This window comes from Eucalyptus grandis, chromosome 10 (genome assembly GCF_016545825.1).
Source record: "Eucalyptus grandis isolate ANBG69807.140 chromosome 10, ASM1654582v1, whole genome shotgun sequence".
Classification (NCBI taxonomy): Eukaryota; Viridiplantae; Streptophyta; class Magnoliopsida; order Myrtales; family Myrtaceae; genus Eucalyptus; species Eucalyptus grandis.
This window is the reverse complement of record NC_052621.1, coordinates 37,626,247-37,640,360: the sequence shown is the minus strand read 5'-3', so window position 1 is coordinate 37,640,360 and position 14,114 is coordinate 37,626,247. Positions and strand designations below refer to the sequence as shown.

The 14,114-nt window shown below is 39.7% G+C and overlaps 2 protein-coding genes across 3 annotated transcripts in view; one reads left to right on the top strand and one right to left on the bottom strand.

The window, feature by feature from the left end:
* LOC104423207 overlaps window positions 1–14,114 on the bottom strand; it is a 34,121-nt gene that overhangs the window by 2,213 nt on the left and 17,794 nt on the right. Inside the window, exon 1 of one of the 2 annotated variants that reach the window (XM_010035695.3) lies at window positions 130–313. The exons of the other annotated variant lie outside the window; for it this stretch is intronic. The gene's annotated coding sequence lies outside the window, so the exon portion shown is untranslated. Of the gene's footprint in view, window positions 1–129; window positions 314–14,114 lie in introns of those variants that run through there. 2 annotated transcript variants of the gene reach the window in all.
* Window positions 2,587–8,220, top strand: LOC104423208 (protein RAE1). Its single transcript, XM_010035697.3, has 11 exons — window positions 2,587–2,762; window positions 3,182–3,268; window positions 3,391–3,468; window positions 3,583–3,776; window positions 4,298–4,439; window positions 5,276–5,356; window positions 5,684–5,812; window positions 5,895–5,972; window positions 6,531–6,602; window positions 7,631–7,711; window positions 7,820–8,220. The coding sequence occupies exons 1-11, from the start codon at window positions 2,706–2,708 to the stop codon at window positions 7,868–7,870; spliced, it is 1,050 nt and encodes a 349-aa protein (XP_010033999.1). The 5' UTR covers window positions 2,587–2,705; the 3' UTR covers window positions 7,871–8,220.

Sequence of the window (14,114 nt, the reverse complement as noted above, 5' to 3'; positions counted from 1 at the left end):
CGCCACATCAGTCCCCGATCAATCTCGAAAGCGGAAAACGCTCGGAGGTTATCAGACATGAACAGCAACTACTTCACTTCCAAGTCGCACGCGAACTACGCGGACACAATGAACGAGATTGAAACCTACCAGGTCGTCGCGGAGAAAGGCGGACAGCGAGATCGGCGGCGATCGGAGGGAAGCGAGCTCGAGGTGTCCGCTGGGTGGCGGCGGCGGCGGTCGGTGGCGGAGTCGTCCGGTTGAGCGGCCGCGGGGGTTGGGTTGGGGTAATGCTCGAAGCTGGGCTCTTGTGGTGGGCCGGAGATTGTTGGGCCAAATCGACAAATGAAAGCCTTTCCTACCTACTCGCCAGGATTGTTTGAATAGAGGAGATCAAATCTTGTTCTCAATTTTAATTTCAGGACATAACTTTTTTTTTTTTTTTTGGTCGAAATTTCAGGACATAACTTACATGCTTAAAAACGTTTTTGATCAGGAGTGGCCGGCCGGCGGACCGTGTTTGCTTGGCACTACACAGCCTCGTGCCTAGTAGTGGCACGACCCCTTTGCTCCCGGGTCAATGCTTGAACACTGACTTGAGTAGGATTAGATTAGTCTAGTCTCAAAAAATTTATTGGGTCAAGTTAATTTTAATATGGATTATTGAAAAAGTTTAGTTAAGACATATTTAAAGTTTGTGCCCAAGCTCGACTTTTCTTTGAATACATATTGATTATGAATTCCAAGACTCAAACTCACAATTATCAAATGATTAATATGAAATTACAAAATAAAATATCACATTAAGGAGATGGAAATTCACGTGTCTCTTGATTTTAACAAGATAACTTTAAACCATATGAGGTCAGTTTGGATCTCAATAACCATTGTATGGCATGTTTTTGCTTTTCTTTTTTAGAATTTTACCCGCAAAACTGGATTATTTTTTGGCCCTTTGAAATTTAATTATTAATTTCGACTTGATTATAATTTCCTAAAGATTTTCAATGAAGAGATGATTGTTGCACGTTATATTTTTAAAATGCTTCTAATTTCTAAAAATGTATGCCCCTGAGACTTTCGAAACCATTTAAATTAAACCTCCTATTTTCAATTATGCCAACCATTTATCCCCATATATATATATATATATATATATATATATGAAATTTATTTTAGAAAATTTATGAATAAAAAATTAGCTTTGCTAAGATTTTAATGGACGCTATGGGTGCGTTTGTTTGTGTTTCGTTCAAAAATTGTTATAGGAACAGAAATAGAAAAAACTATTTCTATTAGGGAACAACTTTTGACTAGAAAGACGCGTTTAGTAAACTTATTCCGAAAATAAAAAATGAATAGAAACATGTTTAGTAAATTTATATTCTTTTTTTATTTCTTTTAATTTTTTTTAATTATTTTATTTTTTTTCTTTTTTTTTTTTTTTCTTCTTTTGGGCGGTCGCCGCCGCCATGCCGAAGTCGGCGACCAGCCAACGAGGGCCAACTGCGGCCTCGCCCGGCCACGGCGAGGCTCGCCGGCCCCGGTGAGGCTCGGCCTCGCCTTGGCTAGGCGAGCTCGGGCTCATCGAATTTGGGCGAGCTTGAGCGTCGCCCGTGTCGGCGAGGCTTGGCCTCGCCCAGGTGGGGGAGCTTGGCCTCGCCCAGATCTGGCAAGGTCGAGCGAGCTCACCCAGATCCGGCGAGGCCAAGCTTTGCCAGGGGTTGGCGATGCTCCGGCGAGGTCGCTGGCCCTCGACGGCCGGTCGTCGGCTATGGTCGAGGTCGGCAACCGACCAAAGAAAAAAGAAAAAGAAAAGAAATTAGAGAGAAAATTTGTTCTTCAAAAGTGTTTCTGTAACAAAAAATTAATTTTTTTTTGTTTCTTATTTCCATTCCAATTTTGTTCGGGGAAAAAAAAAACAGATTTTGAACTAAAACGCAAACAAATGCGTTTCTATTCTTTTTTTTTTGTTCCCGATAACAAAAAAACAAAATTTTTGTTCATAAAAAAAAAAAAAAACACAACCATGCACGCCCTATATATCGATATAGGAACTATTTCCAGTCATACATCTCTATGTTAGATCAATGTTCAACATCAATAACATAAATATTATCAAGTCAACACATTGGATCATTACATGTTAATTACTAAACTATTATATCAATCGATACATTTCATAAAGGTCGAATGAAAAGATCGAAGCGAATATTTTATTCCACGTCCACAGAAATCATTAAGTGTATCTAACAAGAATTTCCAAATTTCCAAATTAAGCAATCGGCAATAATAAAATCGAATTAACTTATTTTCCCGTTAAGAAATAAGATCGTCAGTTTAAGCGTCGCATAATTTATCAGAAAAAAGAAAAAAATGTTAAAAGAGCGCGCCTTATGTTATGAAAATATAAATATTTTCACGACGAATTTTTCAGAAAACTGGATTGTCGGAGTATAAATGTTGGATAATAGGGATGACGATAAATTTGAAAATCAAGATCAGAAAGCTTCACTTTGGCGCGGGCGGCGAACGAGGGTCGTCGTCACAACAACGCTACGCTCAAAAACGCCAGAACCAAAAAACGCAAGCACCTATAAATAAAACGCAGGCTCTCTACAAACCCGCACTTGAAAAATCTCTACTTTTTTTCCCTCTTCTGAGAGAGAAGTTCTCCGCCTCGAAGCCGCGACGGCGCCCGCCCTCCTCCTCGCTCCGCCGCTGCAATGGCCGCTTTCGGAGCAGCTCCCGCCGGGAACCATAACCCTAACAAGTCTTCCGAGGTACTTGCTCTTCGCTGCTACGGCGGTGCGAGTGTTTTCTTGCTGCCGCGTCGTTCGGAGTTAGATGGGCGTTAAACCCGACGGCGATGATCGATCGGTTTCAAGCTAGAGGACTGGCGTGCTATCGTGCGTGCTCGCCGTCGGTTTTTTCCCGGCGACTCCTTTGGATGCTTGAATAAGTTCGGTTTAGCTCCGATCGCTCGCGGTGTTTTCGGATTTCCATTAGGGAGACGCCTTCCTTAGGAGGCCGCGATTAGTAGATTTACGTTCGGTGAATTATGCGTTGTGCGTGCGTGTGATCAGTTTGGCGATTTGGTTGTTGTTTTGTTGGATTTTTTCCGTTAGTTCTGATGGGACGGTTGGTTTTAGATGTTAGCTTGATGTCTTTGGCTAAGCTCTTTCGAATGTGACGATGTCAGGTGATTCAACCTCCCAGCGATTCCGTTTCGAGCCTGTGTTTTAGCCCGAGGGCCAATCACTTAGTTGCTACTTCGTGGGATAATCAGGTTTGCACAGCTCGGTTTGTATTTTGCTGAAACCTTACGGGCAAAGATTAATTGCTGCATTTTTAGCTTTTTGTTGACGCCCATTTGTTTTTTCCCTGTTGCCATCTCGAAAATCTTTGTAGGTACGGTGCTGGGAACTTACGAAGAATGGGGCTTCTGTAACTAGCGTGCCCAAGGCGTCGATGTCCCATGACCAACCGGTGATTGTCTAACCTCGGTTTCGTATTAAAAGGATTTTGTCCGAGTTTTGGTTTCCATGATCTAATATGTTTTCATATATGCTTTCTGGAAAATATCTCCATTTCTTTTAAAAGGTACTTTGTTCAGCTTGGAAGGATGATGGAACGACTGTCTTTTCTGGCGGCTGTGATAAACAAGCAAAAATGTGGTCTTTAATGTCTGGAGGTCAGCCAGTGACAGTTGCCATGCATGACGCACCCATTAAGGAGATTGCTTGGATCCCAGAGATGAATGTCTTAGTTACAGGAAGCTGGGACAAGACCCTGAAGTACGAGTTATTTTTCTTGTCATTTGTACACATGGCACAGGAGTATTTTATCACAATCTGCTCCATTTAACCGTCAATTTAATTGATGTACATTAGCTGGTACAGGTATCAGCGATGGTGCTGCAATCAAATTTTTCTCATAATTCCAATGTTTGTAATTCTAGCATAGAATTGTAGTGCATGGATGGAGCAGCACTATCTCATGACTAAGCCAATGCTGCATTATATAGTTGCTCTGATCTTTTAATTTTCTGCTGTTATAATTATGTTGAGACTCGCATTGGTCATGCTCTTCTGTCTTTGTTGCATCGATTTTGGAGGATAATGACCTTACATTATTTGCATGAAGATGTGTGCACATAATTATTTTAACAATGTACCACGAGGATAGGACTCGCAATGTTTCTTCCCTGTTGATCCATGATATCTGCAGCCTGATCTTATTTTTTGGAGAAATTTCTTGATGCAACTTGTTTCAAGTACTGATGATATTTTCTATATATCGTTTCGACATGATTAAGGTACTGGGACACGAGGCAGTCAAATCCAGTACATACTCAACAGCTCCCAGAGCGCTGCTATGCAATGACAGTGAGATATCCCCTGATGGTTGTTGGCACTGCAGATAGGAATCTTATTGTCTTTAATCTGCAGAATCCTCAGGTATAATCTTCTAAATTTTCAATCTAATTGAATGTTTTCATTTCATTTAACATGTTTGTTCCCATGGAATATCACTTGACATTGCAATTGTTATCCTCCATAAGTGGCCCACTTATCTGTGTTTTAAGCTACATTCAGGACAATATCGGTCCCCTTTTTATGGTATGCGATTTTGATGTGCATGAGAGACATTGGATGCTTGTTTGCATTATCTTCTGCTAATTGTGTGCCCAGACATCATGTAACCTTGGCAACCACTTTACACTTCGACTAAGAAGGAACAGGAATAGGATACTTTGCACATCCATTGTACTTGTATGCTGATACAGGTCTTGGACATGGTTATTGCTCACATTGACCTTAGACTCAAGATAATGGATAGTAGGCAAAGTTTTCCTCCACTTGCTGGACCTATTTCTCAAGGAGACTAAAGCACCTAATTAAATTTAATCTATTCATAGGCTCTCGATTGAAGTACGTTTACATCACTTAGCACATTACAACGCAATTTTACTCAGCATATAAGATGGCAGTTATCTTTTTCTACCCAGGATTATATTTCATGATAATGGTCTATTTACCTGTTTTTTTTTTTTTCTTTTTGGTAAGAACTATTTACCTGTTGTTGCACACAACTTTTCTCTAATTTCTTTAATGGTCTGAACTTGCTAATGGCAGTAATAAAACAATTTTTTTTTTTTCCTTCAAGAAGATTTAGAAACAAAAAGAAGTCGTCTTTCATTCTTTGCTCACAGTTGATAATTCTACCTCAATTTTCCAGTACTACTGGAATGAGTTTCAAGTTATCTAAGTTTTACTGTTGGAAATGATAACAGGCTGAGTTCAAGAGATTTTCTTCACCCCTAAAGTACCAGACAAGATGTGTTGCAGCTTTCCCTGACCAACAAGGTTTCCTGGTAAGTACTCAGTTGCCGCTAGTTATAATGTGTACCATTTTCTGCTATTCATTTGCTCAATACAATATGACTTATAGTGATGAGAATATGTACCACACAGCTGAATTAAGTTGATGTGATGAGAATGAAACAATGGTCAATTGCTTCTAAACCCTATATTGTGATACAATTCAGATTAAATCATGCTTGTCATCCTTTTCCCATGATTAAGTACATTGGTCTTTGTCACTCAGTGACATTTTTATATTCTTTATCTTGTACTATATTCTTATTGCGGTCCTTTAAGTTTTAGCTCCTATGTTAATGGTAAAATTCTGTTAACTCTAGGTTGGATCCATCGAGGGGAGGGTTGGCGTTCATCACCTGGATGATTCCCAGATCAGTAAAAACTTCACATTTAAGTGTCATAGAGATAACAACGACATTTATTCTGTCAACTCCTTGAATTTCCATCCAGTGAGTCAATCTTCAGTAATCCATATTGGCAACCTCATCTAGACAGTCAACATTCATCCAGAGTTTGACTTTCTTACTTCAGGTGCATCATACCTTTGCCACTGCTGGATCTGATGGTACTTTTAACTTTTGGGACAAGGATAGTAAGCAGAGACTTAAGGTCTCTCTCTCTCTCTCTCTCTCTCTCTCTCTCTCTCTCTCTCTCTCTCTCTCTCTCCCTGTGGTTGAGTTTGGCGAGTATTGCTGTATCTCATTTTTTATTTTTTTTTGTCCTGAGTACATCGTGAGGACCATTGGCTGGTAAAATGATGGTAAGGTCCAAGGTTATCATGGTTTAGGATATTATAGTATAAGGTTTTCAGCACCTTCATAAACCGAGAGTACTTTTTGAGTGGTCATAGGGCTCTCCACCTGTCTCTTGGGCTAGCCATAATGTGTTGAGCAGATCATCTTCATTTTCTTTCCTTTTAGGCCTTAGGGAGACTTTGCTTACGTTAGACATGATCATGTTTGTATAGTTTTAATGAAATATAGTTGAGTCGTCTTAATTCATCTAAATACTTGATTTATCTTTTTGCAAATCTCTTCATGATTTCCCTCTGAAGGTCTCTTACTTCAAGGGTGAAGGTATCCAATTAAGTAATTTTCAAAAGCATAGAACAAGTACTTGATGAATAGACTGGTAATTGTTTCAGAACTACTTTGTTGCTATTCTCAGGCAATGTCAAGATGCAGCCAACCAATACCTTGTAGCACCTTCAATAATGACGGCACAATATATGCATATTCGGTGAGTCTCTTTTCACATTCTATAGATAGATTCCTAGTCCATCTTGTTTCTGTAATGAATTCTATCTTCAGTAGAGAGATGCATAGTGAAGGAGGAAATCATGCCACTTCCTCGTATAAACATATCAAGAGATGTTCTTATGTGCATTTGTGTAAATACATCCAATGTTTGACTGTGCTGAGTGAGATGTCATCGTTCTATACTTGGTATTTGCCAACTCCATCTCACGACATATTAATATAGACTACAACTAGGGTAGATTCACTTCACTAGTCTGGTGTAGATTCACTTCACTTCATGCATGACTCGTTTAGCCACCACCCCCTCTTTCAGTTTCTTATTGCATACCCACTTTGCTTTAAGAAGGGGCTCAGGCTCATGGTGTTTCTAGTTATTTTCTTGGTAGATTCACTTCACTAGTCTAGTGTAGATTCACTTCATTTCATACACAACTTGTTTAGCCACCACCGCCTCTTTCAGTTTCTCTCATTGCATGCCCACTTTGCTTTTAGAACAGGCTCAGGCTCAGGCTCAGGCTCATGGTGTTTCTGGTTTTTTTTTTTTGGTTGCCTCTGATTGGACTTTCTCAATAGCCAAGTCTTCTCTTATAAATTGAGAGAAATATGCAGGAAGCAAGTCTTTGTGATATTATTGCTTTACCCTAAAAAAGGTCTATGCAATATTGAATAATTTGATCAAAAAGACATTTCTTTCCTTGCTGTTCAGGTTAGATTTTGCTAGAAAACATTAAAGTTGTTCTTTAGTTATAGCATCCACCTGTGTGGCTCCATCAGCCTTCTGCTTATAGTAGCCTCTCCCTCTATCTCAAGTCAAATGTATACCGTTTGATTTAAATTTGTACAGTGACCCCAACTACATATTTTGAATATGTTATGATGTGATTTGCACGCATGGCCAGGCAGTGCTCTCCTTTTGGTTTTTCTTCTGTACACAAGAGGACTATGATTGTATCAAGGACAATTAGGGATCTGACTAGCGCTGAAATTTGTGGTTCAACTTGCTTACAGGTCTGTTATGACTGGAGCAAGGGGGCAGAAAATCACAATCCTGCTACAGCAAAGACCTACATCTTCTTGCACTTACCACAGGTATTTTTATCCTCATTTCCACTGACTGCTCTTTTAGTTGCACTTAGAAGTGCCTGGATGGGGGGATTGCTTATAAATGGCTACATATGCATTTTGATTGGATTACAGGAATCGGAGGTCAAAGCAAAGCCACGGGTTGGAACAACTAACAGGAAGTGAAGTTGCTGATTAGTTTAGAATATGAAGTTTTGAGGAAAACAGTGGCAGTGAAGAAAATGGTGCTATTCATTTGCCAGAAATTGTAGAATAGGAATGGTCCTTCCCTCTCATTGTGGTTTTTTGAGTCATAGTAATCCATTGTTGATATTTTTTTTTTCCTTTTTTTGCTCATTTTCATATACCAGTAACTTTTGCGGTCTCTGATAGGCCAAGTTCTATTAACTGTGGTAGATGGGAAGAGTGGCGCTTATTTCAGTACTGTTTTTGTCAAGTCATGTCTATCACATTGATGTTTGAAGATTAAATACATTTCGTACTTCTCAGGAACACAAGCAAAATTTTCACCAGTATCATCAGAAATAAAAGATGTCTAGAGCATCAATTGCTCGCCGTTGCATGAACTGCATTTGTCTCTGTCCCTGAACATATGAAGTATTGATAATTATCCCTGAACTTCTGTTTTTAGCTAGGGGCCGATCATAACATGTCCTTGACTACTGCTTTTACCGTGATCAAAGTTAATAATATTTGCTAATGTGCAATATCCCATGAATCGTCATCAAGGAGCCAAGCTTGAGAAATTGTCAGTTGAACTCGATAGGTAGGTGCTGTAAACAATGCAATTAGTCTTGAGCTCATCTGCTTTATTTTGGCTTTAGTTTCCCCGCACCATTATGAGAAACTGTTCTATTGATAGGTCCCCGTAGAACGGGATTTTGGGTTTCCTATTGGTTCGAAGCAGCATGCCAGAGGGTGCTACTTTTCGTTCTACTTTACTGAGATTGGCTTAGCATCTATTACATCTAGGGTCCAGGCACAATCAGAGCTTGCCATCGTGTGATTATGTTTGCGGAGCTGGCATATGGCTTTTAGATGCTCTTAGGATTTCGTTCAAATTCTTGCCTTGCCGGCTGTACTAGTTGGCGTCGCAAGTAGAAAAATGAATTCAAATACTTTCAATTGTGAAAGTGATGCTTCGGTCACCTCTGGTAAATGGACTGGCTCCTGGACTTTGGATTGTTGGAGTAAACTTCTTTATTATTTTAAAGTTGACAAAATATTTCCAAAAGCCTAGTCTGGAAAACTTTAGACTCTTCTGTCAAAGTCAGATTGCCAGATTTAAGATTCAAAGTCTGCCCTTACTTACAGTTTCCAGATCGAAGAATGAAGACTTATCTAGATGTCGGATTATTTTCAAGGATTTGATTCATATAGTTTTGGACACGCGACATGACACGACACACACGACACGTCGACAAGTTATTTCCAAAACATAGAGAATTCCGACACGTTGTGACACGTTATTATTAAATAAATATTTTTATTTTTAATTAATTTTATTCAAATTCACAAATAAATAAATAAAGAGTTTACAATGAATTTATACTAATAATATTAATAAATCTATTCTTAGAAAATTTGAAAAACATATTCATAATTAATGCGTAACCATATTTGAGAACATATTTTTAACTTTAATAAAAATTATGGATAAGACTAATGACTTACAAAAAAAAAAAAAAAAGAATCAACTTTATTTAAATAAATCTATGATATTCTATAATCATCAAAATTTATTATTATTTAACATTCAATATTTTTATTTTTTAAAATAATGTTTTAACTCATTTATTTATTTTTATAATAAAAATAACTTTACTGCTCAAAATTATTTCCCCCTCTTTTCTTTCTAAACTCTCGTCCCCAAAAAATTGTTTCCCTCCCCCATTTCTCTCTCCCTATCCCCATGCCACCCCCAAAATCTTGCCCTCGATTTCTTCCCTCTCTCTCTCTCTTCCTCTCCCACGTCGGCACCTGCCACCCCAGATCTTCCATTGATTTCTCCCCCGCTCTCTCTCTCTCTCTCTCCCCCTTCCCTCGACAGCACCTGCTCCCCCTACTCCCAGCCCCATCAATCACCCCCATTCGGTTTCTTCCCCCACGCCTCCCCCTCGGTTTATCTCTTCCCCCACCCCACACCACCTCCCCTCTTTGGCCCGGTTTCTTTCCATCGTCCCCCACCACCCTTCCCCTTGCTAAAACCCTAACCACGGCCTCTTCTTCCTCCTCGTCACACAGCTCTCTCCCGGTTGCCTCATCGCAGTCGCTCGCTGGAAGGGCTCTCTTTCACATCTGCAGCCTTGTCACCGGCCCTCCATCACAGCATCGCAAATGCGGCCTTCTAGATCACCTACCCTTCCTTTGGCCCTCCCTCGCCGTCTTGACCTTGCCTCCGCTCCCTCAGCCTCGCCTCCACCCTCCATTGTCATCCTCTCTCTCGAACACGTGCGTTGGAACGCGTCAAGAAAGGTTGATCACATGAGCGTGTCCGAGCATGTCAGACACGACATGGAAGCTTCGGCAACGTGTCGGTGCATCATAGATGGCTGAATATAGTATCTACTTGATTGATTATTCTCATTGGAATCCACTCTGATTTGAAGATCTTTTTAAATGTGAGCAAAGTTGGAAGGTTCTACTTATGGAAACCAAAGATTGTATGGGCGAACAGGATTGACGGGCATTTATCACAAATCATCTAACGACTCGAGATTACCTTAATTGATTCTGTCAAACAGGTAGATTGAAAGAATTTCTTTGAAGTGAAGGCGTGAAGGATTATTTAAGGCAGACTCTCCAGTTGTTTGAAGAAGTGCGTAAAGGAAAATTTTCAAAGTCTGAAACTTTTTAGTTCCTTGCTCTTTCACTTATCGAGCTCAAAAGTTGTATACGAGAAAAATTCTTAGTAAGACTTTGTGAGAGACTAGTAGAGACTCTCCACTAAGAAAGTCAAAGATCACAAGTTGTAAAATCTCTTTTGATTCATAATGGAATCTAACCAGTGGGCTGTTAGCGCGAGAGAGTGAACGTACGCTTGAACTAAGCCGAACCATTATAAACTTTATGTTATAATTCTTTTTCCTTAACTCCTTACTTTTATTTGTAACTTTATATAATTGTTTAAAGCTGATTATGTCCTTAGTCTATTATATTCTATAAGCAATTTACTTCTACTAAGTCTTGCGAAAATTTTTCAGTTATAGCTATTCACCCCCCTTTAGATGTTTGCACTAGCCCTTTCATGGAGGATGGACAAAACAACTATAATATATAAGTGTTTGGCGAGAAGACCAATCAAATCCTAAAGCTTTTACTTCAATAATCAACCTCTGATGCAAACCATCGCTTGTGGTCAAGATGAAAACAAGCTTTTTCCTCAAACGCGATGCTTGAAAATTCACCTCAAATATTAGAATTGTTAATTAGAGGGATGCCACATGTATATAGAACAAATTGCAACTTATGGTTCATTTGTTTCGTGGAAAATGGGCTAATTCCAGAAAATATTTTCCTAGAAGTCATTTTCTAGAAAAATGACAATATTTTCTGGTGTTCAGTTAAAAGAAACAAAGCATGTACAATCCTCATGAGAATCTTTCAGTTGAGTAGCCTGTTCTCACCCTGCGTATTTTTGTGTTCTAATAAACAAAAGAAAAAATAAGCAAAGCAACCACCTGCCGCGGTGGCTTCGCTGGATAAGGCTTTGTTGATCCTTGCCCTCAAGGTGAGGGGTTCGAAACCCAGTGAAGGCACTTGGTGCCTTAATCGCTTGCAAGGGGTGGTGGTTCCTTGTGCGGCCCCAGGATTTGCGCGTCGGCTACCGACTGTATGGGGTTTCCTAGATCATAATATAAAAAAAAGCAAAGCATGTAGAGCCATTTGCTTGTACAATGTATAATTGTAGGATAGAATAAATAAAGAAAATGATAAGCAAGAGTGCAAAGCGCGAGCTTGAGATCGACGAGCTCAAGGTTCACCTGGCGACGATTGACGACTAGCCAAGAAAGAAGAAGATGGAAAAAAAGAAGAAGAAGAAATGGGAGGAGGAAGTGATGATTTGTAGATTTGTAAGATAAGAGAAATCAAGTGAGGAAAATGTTTTCCACTTTTCAAAAGTGGAAAACATTTTCCCTTACCACCGCCTGCGGTGACCCAGTTAGATAAGTGCTATCATGATCCTTTGCGAGAGGGGAGAATTTTGAATCTCGCTAGCCGCACGGGATCTTAAATGCGACGTCGGGGTGGTGGGTCCTCCACTAGCGTTGCCTTTGGGTTTATCCCCCGTTACCCCGGGCCTGTCGGGCTGTCCGTGTTGGTACGATGCGCGAGTTCCTTGGGTCATAAAAAAAAAAAAAAACATTTTCCCTTAATTTAGAAGACTCTTTTCCTTTCATGGAAAACATTTTCTTCATGGAATTCATTTTCTGTAAAACGAATACCGGAAAATTCGAAAAATATTTTTCCAAAAATTATTTTCCACGAAATGAACGGAGCCTTAGTTTTTAAAGCAGTGCGGATGGACCCTCTCAAGTTGCAATGAAACTTTTCGTTTTTCTGGGAGAACTACCAACCAGATTCGATAAACAAAGCATGATGACATCCTAATAGCAATGGAGGCATATAGAGAGCGGAGTCTTGTGCAGATCAGAGGGACTTGTCCCATTTCATGTTGATTGAATCCGTAATTACAAGCGGCAACTCAAAAAATCCGTAATTGCAGGTCAATTTGGCTCATAAATTTGGCTTTTTATCCTATTAATTTGTCATGAAATGTCATTTTGACAAATTTTTTTTATAAAAAAAAGTATGAATTGACGGCCAAAAGTAGGAATGATTGAGATGGTACTCTCTTAGATTCACAAGGAAATTAGGAAAATCAAACATTCATCCTTTCCTTTTTCATTTGCAAAGAGCACCGGAGAGATTCATTATTGGAAATGAAGAACATGATAATTTCGATGTCATCTTTTCATGCCTCATCTATCCAAGTAAAGAAGCTGCAAAAAGTTTCTTCCTGATCGAGTGCAGCTGGGTTGCAACTTTCTCGATGTCATGCGTCTTCTAGGCTCCTCCACAGAGCAAGCGAGTCCAATACGATATACTGTTTCCAAACATTCCTGAAATATGTTGCTTCTTTCGTGTCGCAAATCTTGGGAACGGCTGTGGCTCTCTCCTTCGTGAAGCAACACGGGATCGATAATCTCCACAACTCGTTGGGCCAAAGCCTCCGCAACATAATTATGAATATTCAAATTATCTCTGAACATGTCGCTAGAGGGACTTAATCCCGTGAATATCTCTAATAAGAGGATGCTGTAACTATAAACATCACCTTCTCTTGATACCTGGCTTCCGCTAGCACAGTTTACACATATTGTGGCATAAGAAATATCAAAAACAAGAATTTGAATTCACAAAACAAAAAACCACTAGTGTCTATAAGGACAAGTTGATAATGACAAAGTCTAAGCTTTCTTTCGGGGGAGAGATGTTTATCGGGAGCGGCATAACCAACGGTTCCTCTTGAACCAGCAGTACTCATATTTGCTCTAATGTCAGACATGGATTGGAGGACAATCTTCGCCAACCCAAAGTCACCAATATGTCCAACCATGTCAGCATCTAGAAGGACATTACTTGGCTTTAGATCACAATGAATAATTGGGCTTTCACAATGATTATGGAGATAAATTAACGCCGAAGCAACATGAATGGAAATGTTTATCCTTCGGAGGAGACTCAATTTCTTGGAATGCCCATCCGCATCATTTGGAGCTGGATTTGGGTGCAGCCACTCATCTAGGCTGCCATTGATCATGAACTCCTAAACTAAAGCCTTAAACTCATCACCCTTATGATCAATGCTTGAGCACGCCGTCAAGACTTTTAGAAGATTTCGGTGTCTTATACACTTTAAAGCCTCGCAATCAGCTTTGAAACTCTTGAGAGCACCATGCCATGTTAAATTAAGCACCTTCATTGCAATGGCAATTCCGTTCTCCTGGAACAACCCCTTGTAGACGGATCCAAAACTTCCGATCCCAATCAAATTAGTTGAAGAAAAATCATCGGTTGCTTTTAGAAGAGCTTCGTAAGGTAGATTCAACATAGAATCATCTAAGGAGCTTGAAATTTGCGCGTTTCTTTTCATCTTCAACCGACATAGATGTAACCGATGATTTTTCAAAAAGGATGGTGACGATGAGTTTCAACTTGTGGACTCCTCCTTTGTTTTTGGAGTTTCGAGAGACACATTTAGGGAGCTCAAATTCAGGCATTTCCCCACAGAGCTTTTCATTTCCAGCAACAAAAGTTGCGCTCACATTCCTAAAGACACCTTGAGTTGGTAGCGAGCCTTCCAAACGATTGTAAGATAAATTCAGCTCTTCCAAAAATTGAAATG